The following is a 20862-nucleotide window of genomic DNA, read 5'->3' on the forward strand; positions in this document are numbered from 1 at the left end:
GGCAGCAGATGAACGAAATATTAACTGTAGAATCCAGGTGACAGTAATTAAGGATTTTGGCTGGAGGAGAAGATTGCCAGGGAGACAGAAGCAGCCAAAGAAGTGTAAGCCTGTCAGACTGAGACTGAGTTACACTCCAGAGACATCTCAGTAAGAGTACTGGAGAGATTGAGGCAGAATGCAGCTAAAAAGGGAGTGTTGGTTGCTGCACAGAGTGCAGTGCCAGCCTGTTTTTAAATGTTTGCTGTGCATGTGCAGAGTGCATCTCACCCTTCCACAAGGAACAAAGGTGTCTGTGAAAGAGAAGCAACTGAGGACAATAAAGACTCTGTTGCAAGTGCGTGGCGTGCTGTTTGAGGGTGATCCAGAAAGTGTTTCGAGCTGCTCAAAAGTAGTGACCTATCAGAACAGATCAGGAACTCAGGCAACCAATCAGCTTGTAGGTGATCAAACAGGTATTTCAAGCAGCTCAAAAGCAGTGACCTATCAGAGCTGATCAGGAACTTTGGCAAACAATCAGCTTGCAGCAGGGAGTTTTCTTGTCATTTATCAATAGTTATTAATGCATACTTTCTTGTCCTTCACATGAGGACGATACTCTCATCAGATGACACATACTCTTCACTACATCACTTAACCTTTATGACCTCACACCCATAAATAGCAGAATTAATGTGTCACAGCCATGCAGTTTCAAGGGTGTGACTGAATCACTGCAGAATTATACCCCCCCCCACACACACACACACACACATACACACTGGGATTCTGCAGGAGAGAGGGCAATCTGAGCCTAAACTATCAGTGGGACTGAAACCAAATAAAAATCCACAAGTCATCTCACCTTGCAAGAGACCCATGAGAAAGCGGAGGCTGGTGAGGAAGACGAGTGGCACCGAGGTCATGTGAGCAACAAATGGGGTAATGGTAGTAAGAAGACCCCAGGCAGATGCTGAAAGGAGAAGAACCTTTTCCCCTCCGACCCTTGACAGAAAGAAAAACACCCAGTGGAGTCACTAGCAGATCTATACATATCAAGCCATGTTGTACCAAGTTTTGAACATGTATACAAGGACTTTATATGTAACATGAATGTAAAAGCCAGCAATGGTATGAGGTCTACTTGTGCATAAGCTACAGGTGGTATAGTGAACTCAACTTGTACAAAATGACTCTATGCATAAGCTAGAGATGAAATAGTGAGGTCTACTAGTACATAAGCTAGAAGTTGTACAGCGAGATCAACTTGTGTATAATGACTCTATTGCATAAGCTAGAGGTGGTATAGTGAAGTCTAACTGTGCATAAGCTAGAGGTAGTATCATGAGGTGTGCATGTGGGTAAGGGCTTTATATGCAAGCTTGTATCTAGTGATATGCTGTTAAGCTAATGGAAGCAGCAGGTCTATTACATTACTTGTCACTAAGATGTCCCCCGATGACCTGGGTGAGGCAGTACCCCCAAAAGAAGCTACCCAGGATGATGCCAGATTGCTTCTTGTTCCAGCTGAAGTGCTCACTCATGGCCATGGAACAGATGGGCATAGTGACCCTCGCACAGTACAACAGACAAGTCCCCAGCAATAACATCAGCGTCCACACACGTGTCTGGGGCCTAGAAGATGTGTAGATATAAGTCGTTTAATTTCATCACATTTATAAACCACTTTTTACAGTAGCCCCATTATTAAAATACTATGTACACTTCTAGTCAAGTAGTAGTTAATGTGCAAGGATGTGCATTATACATAATAGAAGACTGCAGCTTCCACTTAGGTTTCCTTAGGCTTTGAATTGTTTGAGTTTATTGTGTGATAAGGACTGACATCAAAATGGGGAAAAAAAACACTTTGGAATTCAGTCAAAAGGCAGAATGCATTAAACTAAACTCAGCTTTTGTTTTCCTTCTTTATTGTTCTCCAAGTGAAGGTGTCTAGTCTACACAATTTCTTGTCAAGTTTTACTTGTGAATGTAATTTGAAATGCATTAAATTTATAAATAAAAAATATCATGTACAAACTCAAAACAGTTCCTAGACAAACCACTTAACCCTCCATTGCTCCAGGTAGAAAAAATTAGGATCTCACTAGGGACAGAGAAAGTACCTGAATATGTAAACTGCTTTGGTTGTATCACAGAAAGGTGGTATATCAAAACAGTGCTCCCTCCCCTCCCCCCACCTTTATATCAGATTGAAACTCCAGAAAAGAAAATCCCTAACACATGGCACCAAAGGCTTGGTATAGTACTATAACATTGTTTCTACATTGTGAGGAAACTCAAGATAATAAGACTGTGTCCTAATACCCTTCGGTAATTAGTTGTATAATCATGATGCTGTCACTGAAAATGTCTTCTTTCTTCTGATGATCTAAGAGGTGGAGCGCTCCTGGAAGTATTCAGAGCTACTGCCTATTTTAGCCTTATAAGATAATATAAGAAGCATAAACTGGCAACAAAATGTAACCGGTCACCAGTATAGGCCCTAAAATACTGGCATGATACATTGTTTACAGGAGACCATGGACAGGAAGCCTGCTGCTGAATTTTGCAAATTTTGTAGTTTGCAAACTTTAATTTTCAGGAAGGCCAACATACACTATATTGCAATAATCAATATCTGATATTACTAGAGGCCAAATCCTTGGGATGAAATAGGAAGATACAGAGAAAATGAAGGCAGATAAAGCCATATGGCCTTGAGACTGCCCATCCATGCCAATTATTCATCTCTACTATCCCTTCCTGTCCCTTACAGATCCTCTGTGCGTGCCCCATTGCTTTCTTGAATTCAGATATAGACTTTGTCTCTATCACCTCCACCAGGAGGATGTTCCACACATCTGTAAAGAAGAATTTCCTTAGATTATTACTTTTTATTTTAAATATTTACAATCCTCTCTATCCACAGGTCTAGGTGGATTACACCGGAATAAATCCCCTTTCACCTTCATCCTATGTCCCCCAAGCAGTTTCCTAAGCAGTTGTAATTGACTAAATGCCTTTAAGGTAGTCTTTGCAATGTAATTCTCCATGGATAGAAAGGAGTCCAGCCAGACCCCAAGATCCATCATTGTGGCTTTAAGAGACAGTGGTGAACCCTTGGTGATAAAATGTGTCATTTACTGGAGTGCTTTCTCAACCCATAGAGCTTCAGTTTTCTTCCATTAAGCTAAAATTTACTAGATGTTAACCGTTCTGCTCCTGTGGCCAAACAACAGTTGGTTTTCTGAGCTGATCTCTTCCCTAAGAGAAAGTAAAGCTGGACATCATCAACACACTTACCGGAAGCCGAACTGTTTCACAATATTACACAATGATCTGATAGAAACGCTAATGGGAGAGAACCAAAGCCTGAGCAATGCTATCAATCTAAGTATCCTCAAGGGGACCTTTTACTAATCTGCATTAGCACATGGGCTTAATGTGGGACTTTCCGGCGCATTAAGCCCATTTCTTTCATGGCCCACAAAATAGGCATTTTCCCATCGGTTGAATATCTGGCCATGTGCTAATGTTAGCATAAGTGTGCAGCCATTCAAAATGAATTAACACGGGAACACTTACTGCCTCATATTTAGGAGGTACTAAGGGCTTCCATGTTAAGTCGGTGTTATTCAGTTAGCACGCGATAATGTCAGAGCACTCCATGCCCATTCTCCACCCCTGAAATGCCCCCTCCAAAAAAATACAAAAAATAAAAATACCACATGCTTAGGGAAAGGGAAATGAAACTTCATATACCGCCTTTCTGTGGTTTTTGCAACAACATTCAAAGCGGTTTACAAAGTATATACAGGTACTTATTTGTACCTGGGGCAATGGAGGGTTAAGTGAAAGTCCACTGCACTAACCAATAGGCTACTCTTCCACTCCACTCCACAAGCAACTGCCAAAACTAACACAGAATGCTTCAGCTTTATTTTTGTTTTGTTTTTTATTCTTTTTAGAGCTTTATAACTGTTTGTTTATTTGATATAACGAAATCAAAACAGAGTATCCCCCACCCCTCCTGTGGCTTCCTCCTACAGTCTAGAATACCCTTTTACTCTGTTAATGCCAAGAAGATGACTGACTCAGGCTACTGGATAACTTGGCTAATGACTACTTGATTGATTGACAGAACCAGAATTAGCTTAGTAAGTGTTAATTAATGTATTAGCAAGCTGTTTTAAAATCTTTATAATTTTAAATTGTATTTCATTGTTTTATTAGATTTTGTAACCCATCTCAAAGTCATTCTTGAATAAAGTGTGATATAAATGAGGTGCCACTTTGGATGACAGCACTGACTTGGGTGGTAGTTGTGGATGACTGTGCTATAACCCAGGACCCCCTATATTACCATTGCAAATTCCCAAATAGGTCAGGTTAGGGAGGGGACTGTTATGTTGGGGGGGATGTGTCTGGCAGGGGAGGAGGATTGTGACACATATGTATGTTGCCTTGGCAAAAGGTCTGCTGAAAAACAGGTCCACATTTGTGTGGGTACTTTTTAGTGGGGCAATAATCAAAGCAAATCCCATGGATAAATAATGGCCACAGTTTCACAGAAATGGATCCAGTTTGAATATTTACCTCTAAACAACATGTGCACTAGGTGCTCTCATTGACTTCAGCAATAAGTAATAGCACAGGACCCAATAATTACATGTTATTAACAGAGGGTCCAGTTCCACCCAGGGAATAAGTTCTTCTGTAGGTGATGTCATGTGACAAGCGTTCAGGTCACATTCAGAGGACCCCATGCTGCATCCCATCCTTCCAAAGTCTCTCCCCATCCACTGCCCCACACTTGTCCCTTAAATAACCTAAATTCTCTCACAAGTGGCTTTCTAATCTGATTAGGCACTGTCTGAGAATTATAAACGGCTTCACTTTTTTTCAGACCAGTTGATGCAGTCCTGATTTTTTCCTGCTGTATGCATGCCTTATACTTTTGCTGGTGTTGGGGAAATTAGGGCTAGACATCCAGGAATGAAAGGGGGGGAAAAAACCAGGACTGGATGACCCTGACCTTAAAAAAAAAAACCCTGACTGCCCCTTTTCCCTGCTCTTTCTGTAGTATTCTGTACAGAAACTTCACACATGCTCTTCATTGCCGACACTCAGGTTCAGCTGAGAGAATACTATCAGCAACACTTTAGGGCTCACAGATGCGGGTCTGCTGTGCTCAGGATACGATTTGGTGGCTGGTGACTTGATGATGCAGGAAACGTGGAGTGGTACTGTCTGTGGCACACAGTTGCATTTAGTCTGGCCACTGACAAAAAGAGAAAACGTTTTTGCAGGGTATTGCTAGTTATTTCTCCTTCACTGCAAGACTTGCCCATCACTATATACAGTGGGGGAAATAAGTATTTGATCCCTTGCTGATTTTGTAAGTTTGCCCACTGACAAAGACATGAGCAGCCCATAATTGAAGGGTAGGTTATTGGTAACAGTGAGAGATAGCACATCACAAATTAAATCCGGAAAATCACATTGTGGAAAGTATATGAATTTATTTGCATTCTGCAGAGGGAAATAAGTATTTAATCCCTCTGGCAAACAAGACCTAATACTTGGTGGCAAAACCCTTGTTGGCAAGCACAGCGGTCAGACGTCTTCTGTAGTTGATGATGAGGTTTGCACACATGTCAGGAGGAATTTTGGTCCACTCCTCTTTGCAGATCATCTCTAAATCATTAAGAGTTCTGGGCTGTCGCTTGGCAACTCGCAGCTTCAGCTCCCTCCATAAGTTTTCAATGGGATTAAGGTCTGGTGACTGGCTAGGCCACTCCATGACCCTAATGTGCTTCTTCCTGAGCCACTCCTTTGTTGCCTTGGCTGTATGTTTTGGGTCATTGTCGTGCTGGAAGACCCAGCCACGACCCATTTTTAAGGCCCTGGCGGAGGGAAGGAGGTTGTCACTCAGAATTGTACGGTACATGGCCCCATCCATTCTCCCATTGATGCGGTGAAGTAGTCCTGTGCCCTTAGCAGAGAAACACCCCCAAAACATAACATTTCCACCTCCATGCTTGACAGTGGGGACGGTGTTCTTTGGGTCATAGGCAGCATTTCTCTTCCTCCAAACACGGCGAGTTGAGTTCATGCCAAAGAGCTCAATTTTTGTCTCATCTGACCACAGCACCTTCTCCCAATCACTCTCGGCATCATCCAGGTGTTCACTGGCAAACTTCAGACGGGCCGTCACATGTGCCTTCCGGAGCAGGGGGACCTTGCGGGCACTGCAGGATTGCAATCCGTTATGTCGTAATGTGTTACCAATGGTTTTCGTGGTGACAGTGGTCCCAGCTGCCTTGAGATCATTGACAAGTTCCCCCCTTGTAGTTGTAGGCTGATTTCTAACCTTCCTCATGATCAAGGATACCCCACGAGGTGAGATTTTGCGTGGAGCCCCAGATCTTTGTCGATTGACAGTCATTTTGTACTTCTTCCATTTTCTTACTATGGCACCAACAGTTGTCTCCTTCTCGCCCAGCGTCTTACTGATGGTTTTGTAGCCCATTCCAGCCTTGTGCAGGTGTATGATCTTGTCCCTGACATCCTTAGACAGCTCCTTGCTCTTGGCCATTTTGTAGAGGTTAGAGTCTGACTGATTCACTGAGTCTGTGGACAGGTGTCTTTCATACAGGTGACCATTGCCGACAGCTGTCTGTCATGCAGGTAACGAGTTGATTTGGAGCATCTACCTGGTCTGTAGGGGCCAGATCTCTTACTGGTTGGTGGGGGATCAAATACTTATTTCCCTCTGCAGAATGCAAATAAATTCATATACTTTCCACAATGTGATTTTCCGGATTTAATTTGTGATGTGCTATCTCTCACTGTTACCAATAACCTACCCTTCAATTATGGGCTGCTCATGTCTTTGTCAGTGGGCAAACTTACAAAATCAGCAAGGGATCAAATACTTATTTCCCCCACTGTATATATAACAGATGGTCCCTTCCCTGCACAGTCTAGACAAGAAATATTGGTTACAGTCTTCTTTAGCTGTCAGAGAAGACACCTCTATATCCTCCTGCAAGACTTCAACCTTCTCGGTCAACACCGATCAAGCATCATGGGCTCTTGGAAAGTGAGCCAACTTCTCTCCCATCTCCATTTCACTCTTCTTTAACATAGGATTTTTTGGATGCACAAGGCATTAAAGTATTATCAAAATATTTTCCAGGTCCAGTTCAGCACTATACGGTCCCTTAGATTTAATTTGTAATCTTTGCCCTTCCTATTTACCAGAAACAGTCACATGCACAGTACTTATCAATAATTAACAGGGCTCCAGTCATATCCTGATTTAAAGCAAGCAAGTTCTTGCAATCTGGCACTCAACTCTTGGTACAGAGCTTTTCTGAAAAGAAACATGGCAGCATAAGACACTTAGAGGCAGATGCACTAAAGCATAATGAGCCTTTAATGATCCTCCAACGAGGAAATTTTGATCCGTTGCATGCATCAAAGGGCTTTTACCGAGGAAGCTAGCAGCTAACGAAAACGGAATGCAGATGAGCAATTAGTGTACAAACCCCATTGAAACGAGATGCACTAACCTTTTCCGATTGCCTTTACACAGGAAAAAGGCAGGAAATCTAACGAGAGGTCTGTACCTCTCGTTAGGACAGCTCTGCGGCAGGAAAAATCGTTAAGTGAAAAAGCAAGCAAACTGTGAGCCAATCCCAGCACATTAGCAGAGCTAAAAGCGCTGTGATTGGTCGAAAAGCCCTTTGCATTACATAAGTACAAAAAGTATGGGAGCAATTTTTTTTTAAATAAAGCTTAAAGAAAACGTGTCATAACCACGTCAATGTAGTGCGTGCGTATTAGCGTGCTATATGTCGTTATGGCTGCAAGAGGGAGAAAACCAAATTTCTCGGACCTCGATGTCCTGTGGCTTGCCCAACTGTTCATTGTAAACGAGAAGCGCCTTTTCCCTCGTGCAGGGAAAAGGAGGAACATAATGAGGATGGACCAGGGCTGGAGGACACTGCAGCGCTTATTTAATAAGCGTAGTTCATTCCCTAGATCTGTAAGTGGGGTACAAATGCAGCAAATAAATAATAATAAATAAGTATTGGCTGGACATGTATGTGAAACGGGTGCGGTGCATGTACAGCAAAGGTGTTTTCTACAACGTGGGTACAGTGAATGTGCATGACAGCAGTGGCGTAGCCACGCAGCGGATTTTGAGTGTGCCTCGGTGGGCGCACAAATGAGTACAGGACTGCATGACAGTGCATCATATCATATCATAGAATATCATATCTGGTGAAATGTGGCACCACAGTGCATGACAGTGCATCATTGCTTTTCCATTGTGTTTGTCTACATCTGACAGGTGGAGGAACTTAAAAAACGGGCGAGGGCATTACGGAAGGACCACCCAGGATGGCTACGTGAGGTCAGGGCCAACCTTGACAACAGCCCAGGTATTTTTAGATTTCACGTGCGTCTGCTGCATGATATTTGATGATTCGGGGTGTTATCACAAAAATTATATTTGTCTCACCAGAAGTGTCAGAGGAGGAGGAGGAGGGTGACGAGGAGGATGATGATGTTGAGAAATCGGATGATGATGATGATGATGATGACGATGATATGATGGTGCCGGCGAGGGGTCCCTGGCTGGTGTTGTACCTCCCCGCCCTTCTGCTCCTACCCCTGGTCCCCACCTCTTACCTTATGCCCTTGTCCGTCCCGGCCCCCCCCCTCGTCTCCCCCCCCCCCCCGCCAAGAGATCACGGCATACCATTCTGCGGCTCCCTGCACCAAGATATGGCCCTTCCCACCGTTCCTCTTCTCCACCCCGAGCACACTTTAGCCCTCCTGCCTCACCCTCCCAGCTGCACGGTCTCACCAGCCCTCCTGCTTCCCCTTCCCCCCCCCCCCCCCCGCAAAGTCCGATCTTCCCTCCTGCTACCCCCTCCCACGCTCTCCCTCAGACTTCCCTTGCCCTTTCACAACACCATGCCACTGCCTCCACCTCACCTGGGCAAGTCACCCCCGTCCTGGAGATGTTCCAGATGGAGCCATTACCTGTGTATGGTGAGTTTTAAAATTCTGCTGCTAGCCCCAAGTGCCCTCCCCTTGTCCCTTCCTCCATTGTCACCCATTACTTCCCTCACTGTGTGTACAAGGGCTATCTGTTTGTATGAGGTGTTCTGCGCTGTGTGCGTCTGGTGTCGTAATACAATTGGTACTAATAATTCTTGTTATTGTTATTGCGTATCACGGTGTGTGTGCATTTTAAAGCTGTTCGTGGTGAAGCTTTCTGACAGTCCTTCTTTTGTCTTTTCTGACAGGTGCCACAGTGGACCTCACAGGCGAAGAATCTGCGGACAGTGAAGAATTGCCATCTCTCCCCCCCCCCGCACCCGTAACTGTCCACCGCAGTGTCTCGCCCATGTCCCCTGCTCCCACCCTCTGCTGCTCCACCTCCCCTATCCCCCCCACTCCTACTGTTGACCGTGGTACCTGTACCATCCCTCCTGCTCCTACCCGTGACCAATCCACCTCCACTTTTGCTCCCATCCTTGAAGACCGAGCCACATCTCCCCATATGCCTCTCCCCCTAATTAACCTTCCACCGGATGAGCTCCAGGACATGGCCTGGACCCTGCGCATGGGAGGACAGGCACTGGAGGACCTTGCCGAAGTGATCCAGTACCTGTCCTCCAACGTACAGCGCCCTTGAGACCATCTCCTCCCCCTTTCCCCCCTATCTGACCCGCGTTTGATTTTTTCCCCACCCTCCCACAAATTATCAGTGTTCTTGTGTTTTGTACATAGACAAATAAAGTTTTATATATGGAAAAAAAATTATGTTATTTTGAAAGTTACACTAAAAAAAAAGTTTTTGCAAGTTCCAAAGTTATTTACAAAGGCTTTTAAGGTTTGTCCGTACACGAGCGACAATATGTGACGTATATTTTATGCGCCATCATGGAGCGCCGCATTGCTGAGTGTTCTATCGCGTTTTTGTTGCACGTGACACAGAGAAGCGAATCGTCTTCAATTTCACACGATTATGGTCTTTCCTGTTTAGCTGCTCCTTGGCGCTTAAATATGTCCTAGTAGCAGGAATACTTTGTTTTCCCTTCTAGTATGAACTACAAGGGCTTTCTGAATATCACTGGTGATTTGCAGATGTGCTGCCAGCAAGGTAGCTGTATTAAGATGGACTCCCAGGTAGCACCAAGTGCTGGAAATTCAAACAAACAGGAGCAGGTAGAATCTGAAACTGCTGAAGACTGTACAGAATGAAAAAAGGACAAATAAAATCCAGCTGTTTCCTTTTGTCTGTTTCTTTTAAGAGTAACAGGACCTTCTTGGACAGTTTGAAGCAGCTGGAGAATGCAGTGTGGAGAAAAGACAGACTTGATTGAAGCATCAAGTATATTATAAGAAGAGTTACAGAAGGTGCTCACATGTAACCCATCTCCATAAGAGACAGAAGTGTTAGAGCAAGGAAAATGTAGGTTAGACATTTCAGGGGCCTTTTACAAAGACGCAGTAAAAAGTGGCCTGCGGTAGTGTGGGCATGTCTTTTGGGTGCATGCTGGGCCACTTTTTACCGCGGCTAGGGAAAAAGGCCATTTCTTAATGGGCCGGGAAATGGGTGTGCGCAAAAATTAAAACTAGCACGCACCTATTTACGGCCTGAGCCCTTACCACCAAACATTGACTTAGTGGTAAGGGCTCATGCGCTACCCGAGCGGTAACCATGCAGCAAGCGCCAATGTGGCCACTGTGATATCCCCCTTCTCACTCAGGGTGACCTGGTTCTCAATATGCAGATCATATGCAAATTAGTGTGCTACCCCTTCTCGCTCAGGGTGACCTAGTTCCCACTAAGCAAATTAAACAGGTCGCACCAACTGCATATTTCTCAGGCAACTCTTTATTCCAGCACCTGGGCACACTTCTTCTAGCTTAATACTTTATACTTTCATAGGTCTTCACACTGAGCCTCCCCACACAGATACATGGGCTCAGTACCAGCTTCAATACTTTGGGGACTCCCAACCCCAGGCTTTGCAGCCTGCTTCTCTCAGTACTGGGACACACAGTCCTTCCTTCTTTGGACACACAGTTCCTATAAATACTGACACACAGTCCAACACTAATGCTTTAGGGACTTCTTACCCCAGGATTTTCAGCCTGCTTCTCTCCTTTGGACACACAGTCCACCACAAGTCCATAGGGTTAGCCAATATCTTCCAGGGGGATCTCTCTTCTTCTGCTGCCAGCTCACTTCCCTTCCTTTCACCTCTCAGGTGGGGTATAAAGTGGTTAATTAGCTACACAGGACCCAGCCCATAACCTCCTACACCTGTGGACCTCCCAGGGCTCTCCCCGGTCCTAGCGACCTCCCTCTATTCTCCTAGAGCCCTCTAGTGGCCTACCCCGGATAGGATAGCCTCATACTTATCACACCATGCTGCCGATTACCGCCGGGCACATGCCACGGTAGAAAATAGACAAAATATTTTCTACCACAGGATTTGATTATTATTATTTGTAGCATTTGTATCCCACACTTTCTCACCATTTTGCAGGCTCCATGCGCACCAAACTCGGAATTACCGCCGGGTGCATGCGCTACCCTGGCGGTAGTGCCGATTTGGTGTGCGCTATCCGTGTGTTAGCCCTCCCATGGCTTTGTAAAAGGGCCCCTCAGTGACAGAGTCAAGCAGCTAGGATGATGGTGAGATGCATCTCTGTCACAGAAGAATTTAAAGACTAGGCTTCTGTCTGGAATGGTTTAGTTAATGCTAGATGTTGAAACAAAAAGAATACGCTATGTCCACTGTTAGTGTTGTTTTTTCAACATCTTAGCCTGTTAGGGAGGACTAGTCTAATGGTTATTACAGCAGGCTTAGATCCTGGCAATCTGGGTTCAGTTCCCACTACAGCTCCGACCTTGTGACAATAAATAAATAAAACCCTCCATTGCCCCAGGTAAAAAAACTTAGATTGTGACAGAGAAAGGGACAGAGAAAGTACCTGCATATGCTGTGTACATCTAGTAGTGCTATAGAAATGATTAGCAGTTTGGTTACTTCTTAAAATTTACTTCATGTTTATCTTTGTCTCGTTTTTCCTTCAGATACATATAAGCATATAGCCACATAAGATACCTATACCCTTTGTGGTTTTGTGTGTGGGTTTTTTTTTTTTTTTTTTTTTTACACACAATGTGCATTGTATAGCCTTTTTCATTTTCTTTTTATAGTTTTTTTCTCAAGCTTAAGGATTTGTCAAAGGTAGGCCTCAGTATATATTTTGGCCTTTCTCATATGCATGCATGCACATCTGATCTTTTGGCAACTTTTTCCATTTTAAAGCCTTGGCGCTTTTCATGAAGCATCCACAGTGCTGTGTTTGCGCTTTTCTGCTGATTTTCCACTTTTTTATAGTGTACGGTGTCTTTTTAACGGTAAGGATAGTTTGTACATATTTATATTTTATTTGTATTTATCTTTTTAGCTCTTCTCCTTTATTGTTTTTGGTTTACTATCAGTAGAACACACTCACTTTGGTATCTTTGCCACACACAAGTTCATGGTTTACATTCCGATCGTACACTGCTCTGTCATCTATAGGACTATTTTTCTTCTTAAACACTGGAAGGATTTTAACGTTTTAAGATATAGTATACACTGGCTCATATATTGGTGATTGTAATAATAGCACAAAAGCAGAGAGGAACAATCTTCTCTTCCATGATTTCATGATTTATTTTATTACTTAACATATTTTTAATGATCTGTGTATGGGTAAATTATCTTTTTACTCTTTCTTTGATTTATATGGCATTGTCCACTACTAGTGCTGCAGTCTTAGTATCTCAGCAATTTTGTTTTGTCTTTATGTTTTGCTTTTTCCAGTTTTTCTTCAGATATATATGAGCATAAGATCACAATAGGATGTCTTTTCTTTTAGGCTTAGGTGGCTTTGTGTTTTCTCTTACAGACAGCGTGCTCTTTCACCTGCATAGGTTGAATTTTATTGAGACCTTTCCAACAGGTGCATTTTTTACATCTCTCATTGTTTTTCTTTTTTTTTTTAATATATATAGTTTATACACGTGGGGCCCTGTTTACTAAGATGCACTAGCGTTTTTAGTGCGCACTAAACGCTAGACACTCATATATTCCTATGGGTGTCTTTAGCATTTAGACTATGCTAAAAACACTAGTGCACCCTTAGAGCTGCTTAGTAAACAGGGCCCAAGGTGTACACTTATATTTTTCTACACACCTTTTAGCATGTCTCCTTGCTATTCTTTTTACATTTAAAAAAAACCAAATTGATACATTTGTACATTGTTGTAACATGTTTTACTTTTATATTCGGTCATGGATGTGTTCATTCCTTCTTTTGTGTATATATATATATATATATATATAATTGTTTCCTTTATTAACCTTTTTATTTTAGATCTTTTTTCTGTAAAAGTTATTTTCTTTTATGAATAAGTTGATTTGTATTGTATATTTATTTATAGTTTTTAGACTCCTGAGGCAGGCAGTTTAGCCGAAACACGGTGCCGTGTCAGGTCCTTCAAGGAATAAAGTGTTATATTTCATCCAGTTGTCCATCTGTGGTTTTTCTGGAAGAGCTTTGCTGGCTACACTACTTTCCTTTTCCTTGAAACAAGAAGAATGCAAGCCCTGTCAGGGAACCTCAACTTTCCCAACAGTGGAGGAGTAACCTAGTGGTTAGTGCAGCAGACTTTGATTCTGGGGAACTGGGTTTGATTCCCACTGCAGCTCCTTGTGACTCTGGGCAAGTCACTTAACCTTCCATTGCCCCAGGTACAAATAAGAACCTGTATATACTATGTAAACCGCTTTGAATGTAGTTGCAAAAACCACAGAAAGGCAGTATATCAACTTCCCTTTCCCTTCTCCCTCCTACAGGCAGATGGAAAGCTGTGCTTCTTATCTACAGCCTCCTCCAACCCTGCTGGTTTTGACCTGAAAGTTGAACTGTACATGGCCAGCAGCAGATCCCGCATGACAATGGCATCCTGTGTGGGTTCATACTTCAGAGTGAAGCTGGCAGCTACAAAGCACTCTGCTCCTTCTAGGAGAGGATGGAAGATCAGAATCCCATAAAGTGCAGGGCCAGGATAGTCCCTCTTCCCTCAAATGGCACTGATGGAAGATCAACTAGATCATAACCTGGGATCCCTATTTTTCTATGATTTATTCTAATGTTAAAATTATTTCATAAGCAAATTAACAGCAGAAAGAAGGATTATGCTTGTAACATTATGGGCCCTGTTAACTAAGCCGCACTAGAGGCGTGCTAGCATTTTTAACACACGCAAACTGTGTAGATGCCCATAATATTCTGATGAGTGTCTATATGGTTAGCGTGTGATAATTTTTTGCTTGCTCTTAAAACGCTAGCGCACTTTAGTAAACAGGGCCCTATGTTTGCTAATGTAATTTATCTAGCTGCACTGCCAGGTAGTTCAGTTTGAAGCCAAGTTACCTACGCTAATGATGTCAGGACCAGCCCTATAAAATAGGATGTAGAAAAAAGGTCAGCAGAGCCTCAGCAAACACCTTTAGGGCAAGCACGAAGAACTGCAGCAACGTCATACAGAAAATTCACCTAGTGCCAAGTCTTGATACTATTGCACAAACTTGCTATATTTAGACAGCAAGAATGGTCCTACACATATCAAGGGTGTGATTTCACAAAGGCTTTTCCCCATTCTTTGACTAGAACAGAATGAATCAGGTCCTACATGAATAAACCACACCTTAATCTAGCCTATTTATTTATTTATTTATTTGGGGGGATTTATTAATCGCCTTCATGAAGAGATTCACCCAAGGCGGTGTACAGCAGGTACAGTTTAACATAAAACTTACAATTTTGTTAACAGCATAACACTAGTAAAATATCCAAGAATAAACATAAATACAATGAGGTAAACTTGAAAATAGTAAACTGAAACCTAATAATAGAACTACTGTGAAACAGTATAAAAAATATATACATTTAACAGCACTGGAATTCAAATACCAGAGATATAAGTACATAAGTATTGCCATACTGGGCCAGACCAAAGGTCCATCAAGCCCAGCATCCTGTTTCCAACAGTGGCTAATCCAGGTCACAAATACCTGGCAATGTTAGCATAATACTAATGATACACCTAATAAGCATGCATTAGAACATTCAACTAACATAGATATTATGCTAAACATTTTCTACAATATGGCTGAGGGACCAAGGGCAGATATATGATGGGAACAAGGTGTATGGTACAGAGTCAGTTGGGATAATTTGATGGTTAGCTAAAATCAAGGCAAGTTCTTTGTATAGTTAAGCAAGTGATCTAAGTTACAGTATGTGTAGCAAGCTAGTCCAGGTGCAGAATGTGTGTCAGTCACCCTATGTATCAAAGGCTTGGGATCTCTTGCCTATGACAGGGCTCAATGGATGAGTAGTTTTGTAAGTGTCATGTCATTATTCCAAACCTGCTAGGTAACTGATGTTCAATACTTACTAACACACTCTTCTTGATATTTGCAGAAATGCTGCTGCTGAAGGTGAATAGCATAGGTAGGAGTGGTCAGAAGTTAAGGGTCATTGCAGACCAGTTTTTTTTATATTTGTGCCCCATGCTTTCCCACTCATGGCAGGCTCAATGCAGCTTACATGGGGCAATGGAGAGTTAAGTGACTTGTCCAAAGTCACAAGGAGCTGCCTGTGCCTGAAGTGGGAATTGAACTCAGTTCCTCAGGACCAAAGTCCACCACCCTAACCACTAGGCCACTCCTCCACTCCAATTTAGAGATTGCACATAATTACTAGTCACAAAGCTGAAACGGCTTCAAGTCTCTGTGGTTTTTGTTTTCTTGTGCATTACTTTAACATTTTTTTTTAATTTGCAGTAGTCATCGTAATCTTTTCAGTTTTAAAAGTGTCTCATTGTGAAGCAACACTAGGTCTTGCATCTGATCTCTTGTCTTTAAAGTAACCATTTTAATATGCAAGTTGTAGGTACTGTATATGTTAGGGAAGAGACAGAACAGCAGGAAGAGCTGTATCACAGTGGTGGAATTTCCTCTATCCTTGTTTTCAGGTATCACTGAAAATGAGCTCAAGCAATAATATTATAAATTACTCACCAGATGAACTGCATATATAAAAGGTGAGTAACTGTGTTTCATTCATAATAATCAAACGTGCAGGACCTGTAGTACCTCCCAATTGGCAAGTGTTTACTGCCCCCTGCCTGCCCTGCTCTGCTGATTTCAGATGCTTCCATTATGAATCCTCCAGCCCCAGCCCAGGGCCTTCCCAAGCACTGATATGTTTGATTAAAGTATGTCTTAATTGATGTGGTTGTCATCCTTATCCACCTTTGTTTACGCAAGACCAAGTGCCTCCCTTCAAGCTGCTAACTTCTTTAACAAACACAGCATCCTTTTTTTTTTTAATCTTAGAAGATAACCCTTTCTTGGCTGCTAAAACAAACTCTGAAAGCATTTGGGAGAATCAGAGCCCTTTCTGTACAAGCAGGGCCAGCCTTTAAGTAGGATGGTGAACTGGGCAGTTGCACTGGGAGGATCTCGAGGATCCTGCTGTATCTGTCTTTTACCTTTTGCCGCTATTTACTGTGCAACTGACAGGAAACTAGGGAGGCACAGAAAACATGGGAACAAGTGGGTGGGGGATACAGGGGCAGCAAAGGGTGAAGATTGAGCATGAGGTCAGTGAGAGAGAGAGAGCATGGGGGGGATGACTGCAGAAGTGGAGAAGAGTCTGAGGTCAGAGAGAGAGAGAGAGAGAGAGAGAGAGAGAGAGAGAGAGAGCATGGGGGGGGGGGGGGATGACTGCAGAAGGGGAGAATAGTCAGTAGGGATAGGGAAGGACAATGGCAGTGGCGTAGCCATAGGTGGACCCAGGCCCACCCAAAATTCTAGCAACTTTGTTATGGCGGCCAAAGAGAGATCCTCAAGCTCCGCCAGCTGGAAGTGGTCATCTGGCAGCAAGAACAGGTCATTCTCCTACTAGCTGCAGCCCAGCAGGTAGCACTGTCCATGGGTTGTCCACGATGCCACGCCGCCCCCCCCTACTCATGCATGAAAACTGAGCATGTGCGGGAGGGGCATGGACCAAGGAGGTTTGACTGAGCAATCTAAACTTCTTAGTGTGGACAGTGCCGCCAGCTGCAGCAAGTAGGAAACTAACCTGTTCTGGTTACTGGAGAACTTCTTCCAGCTGGTGGGTCTTGGGGATCCCCACTAGCTCATGTATTCATTTGTTGGGGGTCATTGATGCAGAAGCAGGTGTGGGGGCAGAAAGCACAGGGAGAGGGAATTGTATGCCCACCCACTTCAGGCTCAGGCCCACCCAAAATATCATGTCTGGCTACATGTCTCTCAAGAGCAGATGGGGAATGAGAAAGTAGGAGACTGGGAATAAACAAGAAAGGGTGTGAAAATAATAAGAATCAGTGTGTGAGAGTCAACATAGGTGGAAAAGCAAAATCTCTGACCCGCTTCCTCCCCATTCTCCACACACTACCAATCTTGGGAGGGCAGGTAGAGAAAGCTTGAAAGCATCCCTGCTCTACCAATCCATACAGGACCAACAAGAGAGGGGGTAGGGGGAACCAAGATTCCCCAGGCCTGGGCTCCAAAGGGGGCCCTGCATCGGGGCCATCTCCATTGGAGCCAACTCTGTGGGTGCTTGAGCACCCCCAATATTGAGAAAATTCCTTGTATGTGTCTAGGGAGGGGTTATTTCCATTGGGCTTAACACCCCCAATAATTTTGAAAAGTTGGCTCCTATGGGGGGAGGGAGCAGTGGCTGCACGAGCAGTGGGCAGGGCGGGGTGGTGGCGACTTTGTCTCTTAGCAGCCCTGAATCCATGCCAAGGACAGGGAAGAGGTATGCCCTGAGCAATTTTTACCACCAGTTGTCCAGCTCTCTCTCTCTCTGCCCTAGCGCAGTAATCCTTGAAATAACAATGTCTAAATTACAGGTCAGAGGAGCATTTTCCTACCAGAGCCCAAGAAATTACTGGAGGTTCAGAAAGGGGCTTGAAGTCCCTGAACTAACTGAGGGGGGTCTTTTACTAAAGCTTAGTTTGAGTTATCTGCAGCAGGGCTTTAGTAAAAGTGAGTGTCCACATGAGGGCCACTGTTATGTGGTGAGCTTGTCACTGCCTAAAACACAACATTCAGTAGCAAAATTCCTAGTTAACAAAATTAATGCAAAATAACAAATTTCACCAAGCTGTGAACGAAAAAATAGTTGGGGGGGGGGGGGGTCCCTGCAGGACCATTTATGGTAGCTAATCCATGCTATACAAGATAGGCAGTACTTCCCAACCTTTCTGTTCTTATGATCCCATGATTGCAGCCAAATAAAATGGTGTGCCGGCCCCCTCCCTCGCCCCCCCAGGAGTAAAACAATGATGTACATACGGAGAGCCCACCTAAGTCATGACTCCAAATGAAGGTTTTATGATCTCATTTGAGGTCCGGACCCCGCAGTTTGGGAAGTTCTGAGCAAAGGAGACATTGCCAGCAGTTTAAACTTTCAGTTAGGCAACGCAGTATATTGTGCATAACCTCCAAGAGTCCAGGCAACACGCTTTGCTTTGCACTCCCAAAATGTTCAAAGAATTAGACAAGAGTCCAGCATAGTTCTTATTTCTGTCTGTCAAATCCTACCCACCCCTAGAAGCCCAGCGGGTCCCTCTGTCTGACATCTAAGTCAGATAAGCACTAAGAGTGGAAGCGTAGCCTAGTGCTTAATGCAGCTGACTTTGATCCTGGGGACCTTGGGTTCGATTCCTGCTTGCAGCTCCTTGTGACTCAGGGCAAGTACAGAATAAGTACCTGTATATATGTAAACCGCTTTAAATGTAGTTGCAAAATACCACAGAAAGGTGGTATATAGTCCCATTTCCTTTTTACTTTGTGCAAAGGGGGGGGGGGGGCTAATATTTTGGCTGTGTAGCTGAAGCTAGTGCTTCTCTTCTTTTTGCGAGATGGGGGGGGGGCGGTAATATTGTGGATGCGTGGCTCACTGTACAGCGCCGCGTTCATATCCTGCAAAATCCTTCGGTGAAAGCAGACCCAGGGGAAAAGAAGTCGGTGGCCCCCTTTATGTCTTACCTGGACCAGCAGAGATCCGCATTTCCTCCTATCCCCATTTCTTCCGGCGAGGACTCCTGGGCCACCTGACACTGTTTCTGTTGCTGCAGGGAGACTAGGACGTCAGTGCCGGAGACTTGCCCACCACTCCTGTAGGCATCGGAGGCCATTCATTAGCGCTTAAAATTGCAATCTACACAGTCAGAAGGAAATGAGATAGAATACAAAAGTTGATTGGTTACCGGTCCCCTGGAGTGGCACGAATGGAGTCGAGTTCGCTAGAGTAACTGAACTAAAAAGCCGATTAAAAGGGGACGATTAGCCCTACCCCTTCTAGTATCGCTAATCAGGAAGGAGGGAAAAGGGCACCGCTGTTCGGTGGCACACAATGAATAAAGCTGTGAACTCAGTGCCTTTTAATTGTCGTCCCGCTACCAGCGGAGGGAGGAACTCGATGGGGGAAAAAAAAAGTTTCCTTTCCACGTGTCAACTGTAACTTGACTTCCTGGAGCTGGATTGTGCACAAAGTGCTGGCTGCCAAAAGCCTGGGACAATGAACAAGAACATCCGAAACTCCAAGCGCACAGTGGCAGAGGGGTCAAGGGAGAATTCAGTTATCCCTGAGTGAGATCCACCACAGCAAAGAGCGAGACTGGAGGTCAAAAAGTGAGTTTGTTGAGATAGTGCATCCAGGGTGTAAATCCAGACTAAAGTGTACTACTGCTTTGCAAATGAAGAAAAAAAGGCTACGTAAGAACATAAGCATTGCCACAGTGGGACAGGCAGAAGGAAACAGGATACTGGTCTTGATGGACCAATACAGGTCACAAGTACCTGACAAGATCCCAAAAGAGTAAAACAGATTTTATGCTGTTTATCTTAGAAATAAGCAGTGGATTTTTCCACATCCATCTTAATAATGGCTTATGGACTTTTCTTTTAGGAAATTGGCCAACCCCCTTTTAAACCCTGCTAAGCCCTTTACCACATTCTCTGGCAATGAATTCAAGATTAATTACACATTGAATGAAGAAATATTTTCTCCAATTTGTTTTAAATTCAAATTTCTTTGGAGCCTTTAAAGGATACAGAAAGAGTGGAGGCACTTCGAGCAAATTCTGTAGGCTGAAAATTGCTCTCCATCCCGCTAAAAATAAGCACAGAGGTTTCAGAGCCCCTGTACTTGTAGGGACATGGAAAAGGGATGGGGCAGGGGGATGTAGTATGCAAGAAGGTCTGGTCTTAAGGGTTACTTTAATATATGTGTATGGACTTTACCTCCAGGAATTTTGGAAACCTTTTTTAAATGTAGCTACTCTGCTCTTACCACATCCTCAGCAATGACTTCCAGATTCATTGAATGGAAAAATATTTTTTTTCTATTTGTTTAAAATGTATTAGTATGTAACTTCAAGGCCTGTCCCCTAGGTTTTGTTTACTCTTTCCAAGATTGAGTCACATTTACTCCACTCAGGATTGTGTATGATACAAGGGGTAAACTCTGGCATAAGGTCAGAAAATACTTTCTCCACAGAAATAGTGGCAGATGCCTGGACTTGCTCTTGGAGGAAAAGGTATAGACAAACAGCTAGTGGAATTGAAAAAGCAAGGGCTGAAACTCAAAAGGCAGGATAGTAAATCTAATAAACCAAGGATGGCTGTAGGTATAAGGAGAGAATTTTTTTTATTACATTTGTACCCCGCACTTTCCCACTCA

General features: G+C 43.7%; 1 protein-coding gene across 1 annotated transcript in view; it reads right to left on the reverse strand.

The window, feature by feature from the left end:
* The window catches only part of SLC17A9 (solute carrier family 17 member 9), a 59967-nt gene extending 40450 nt beyond the window's left edge, over positions 1-19517 (reverse strand). Inside the window, exons 1-3 of the mRNA XM_030211955.1 lie at positions 19167-19517; positions 1417-1614; positions 845-984 (exon numbers count right to left, since the gene is read on the reverse strand). Of these exons, the coding sequence (XP_030067815.1) occupies positions 845-984; positions 1417-1614; positions 19167-19315 (487 nt within the window). The 5' untranslated portion in view covers positions 19316-19517. The remainder of the gene's footprint in view (positions 1-844; positions 985-1416; positions 1615-19166) is intronic.
* Positions 19518-20862: the final 1345 nt, after the last annotated feature.

The sequence above is a fragment of the Microcaecilia unicolor genome, chromosome 8, assembly GCF_901765095.1.
Source record: "Microcaecilia unicolor chromosome 8, aMicUni1.1, whole genome shotgun sequence".
Classification (NCBI taxonomy): Eukaryota; Metazoa; Chordata; class Amphibia; order Gymnophiona; family Siphonopidae; genus Microcaecilia; species Microcaecilia unicolor.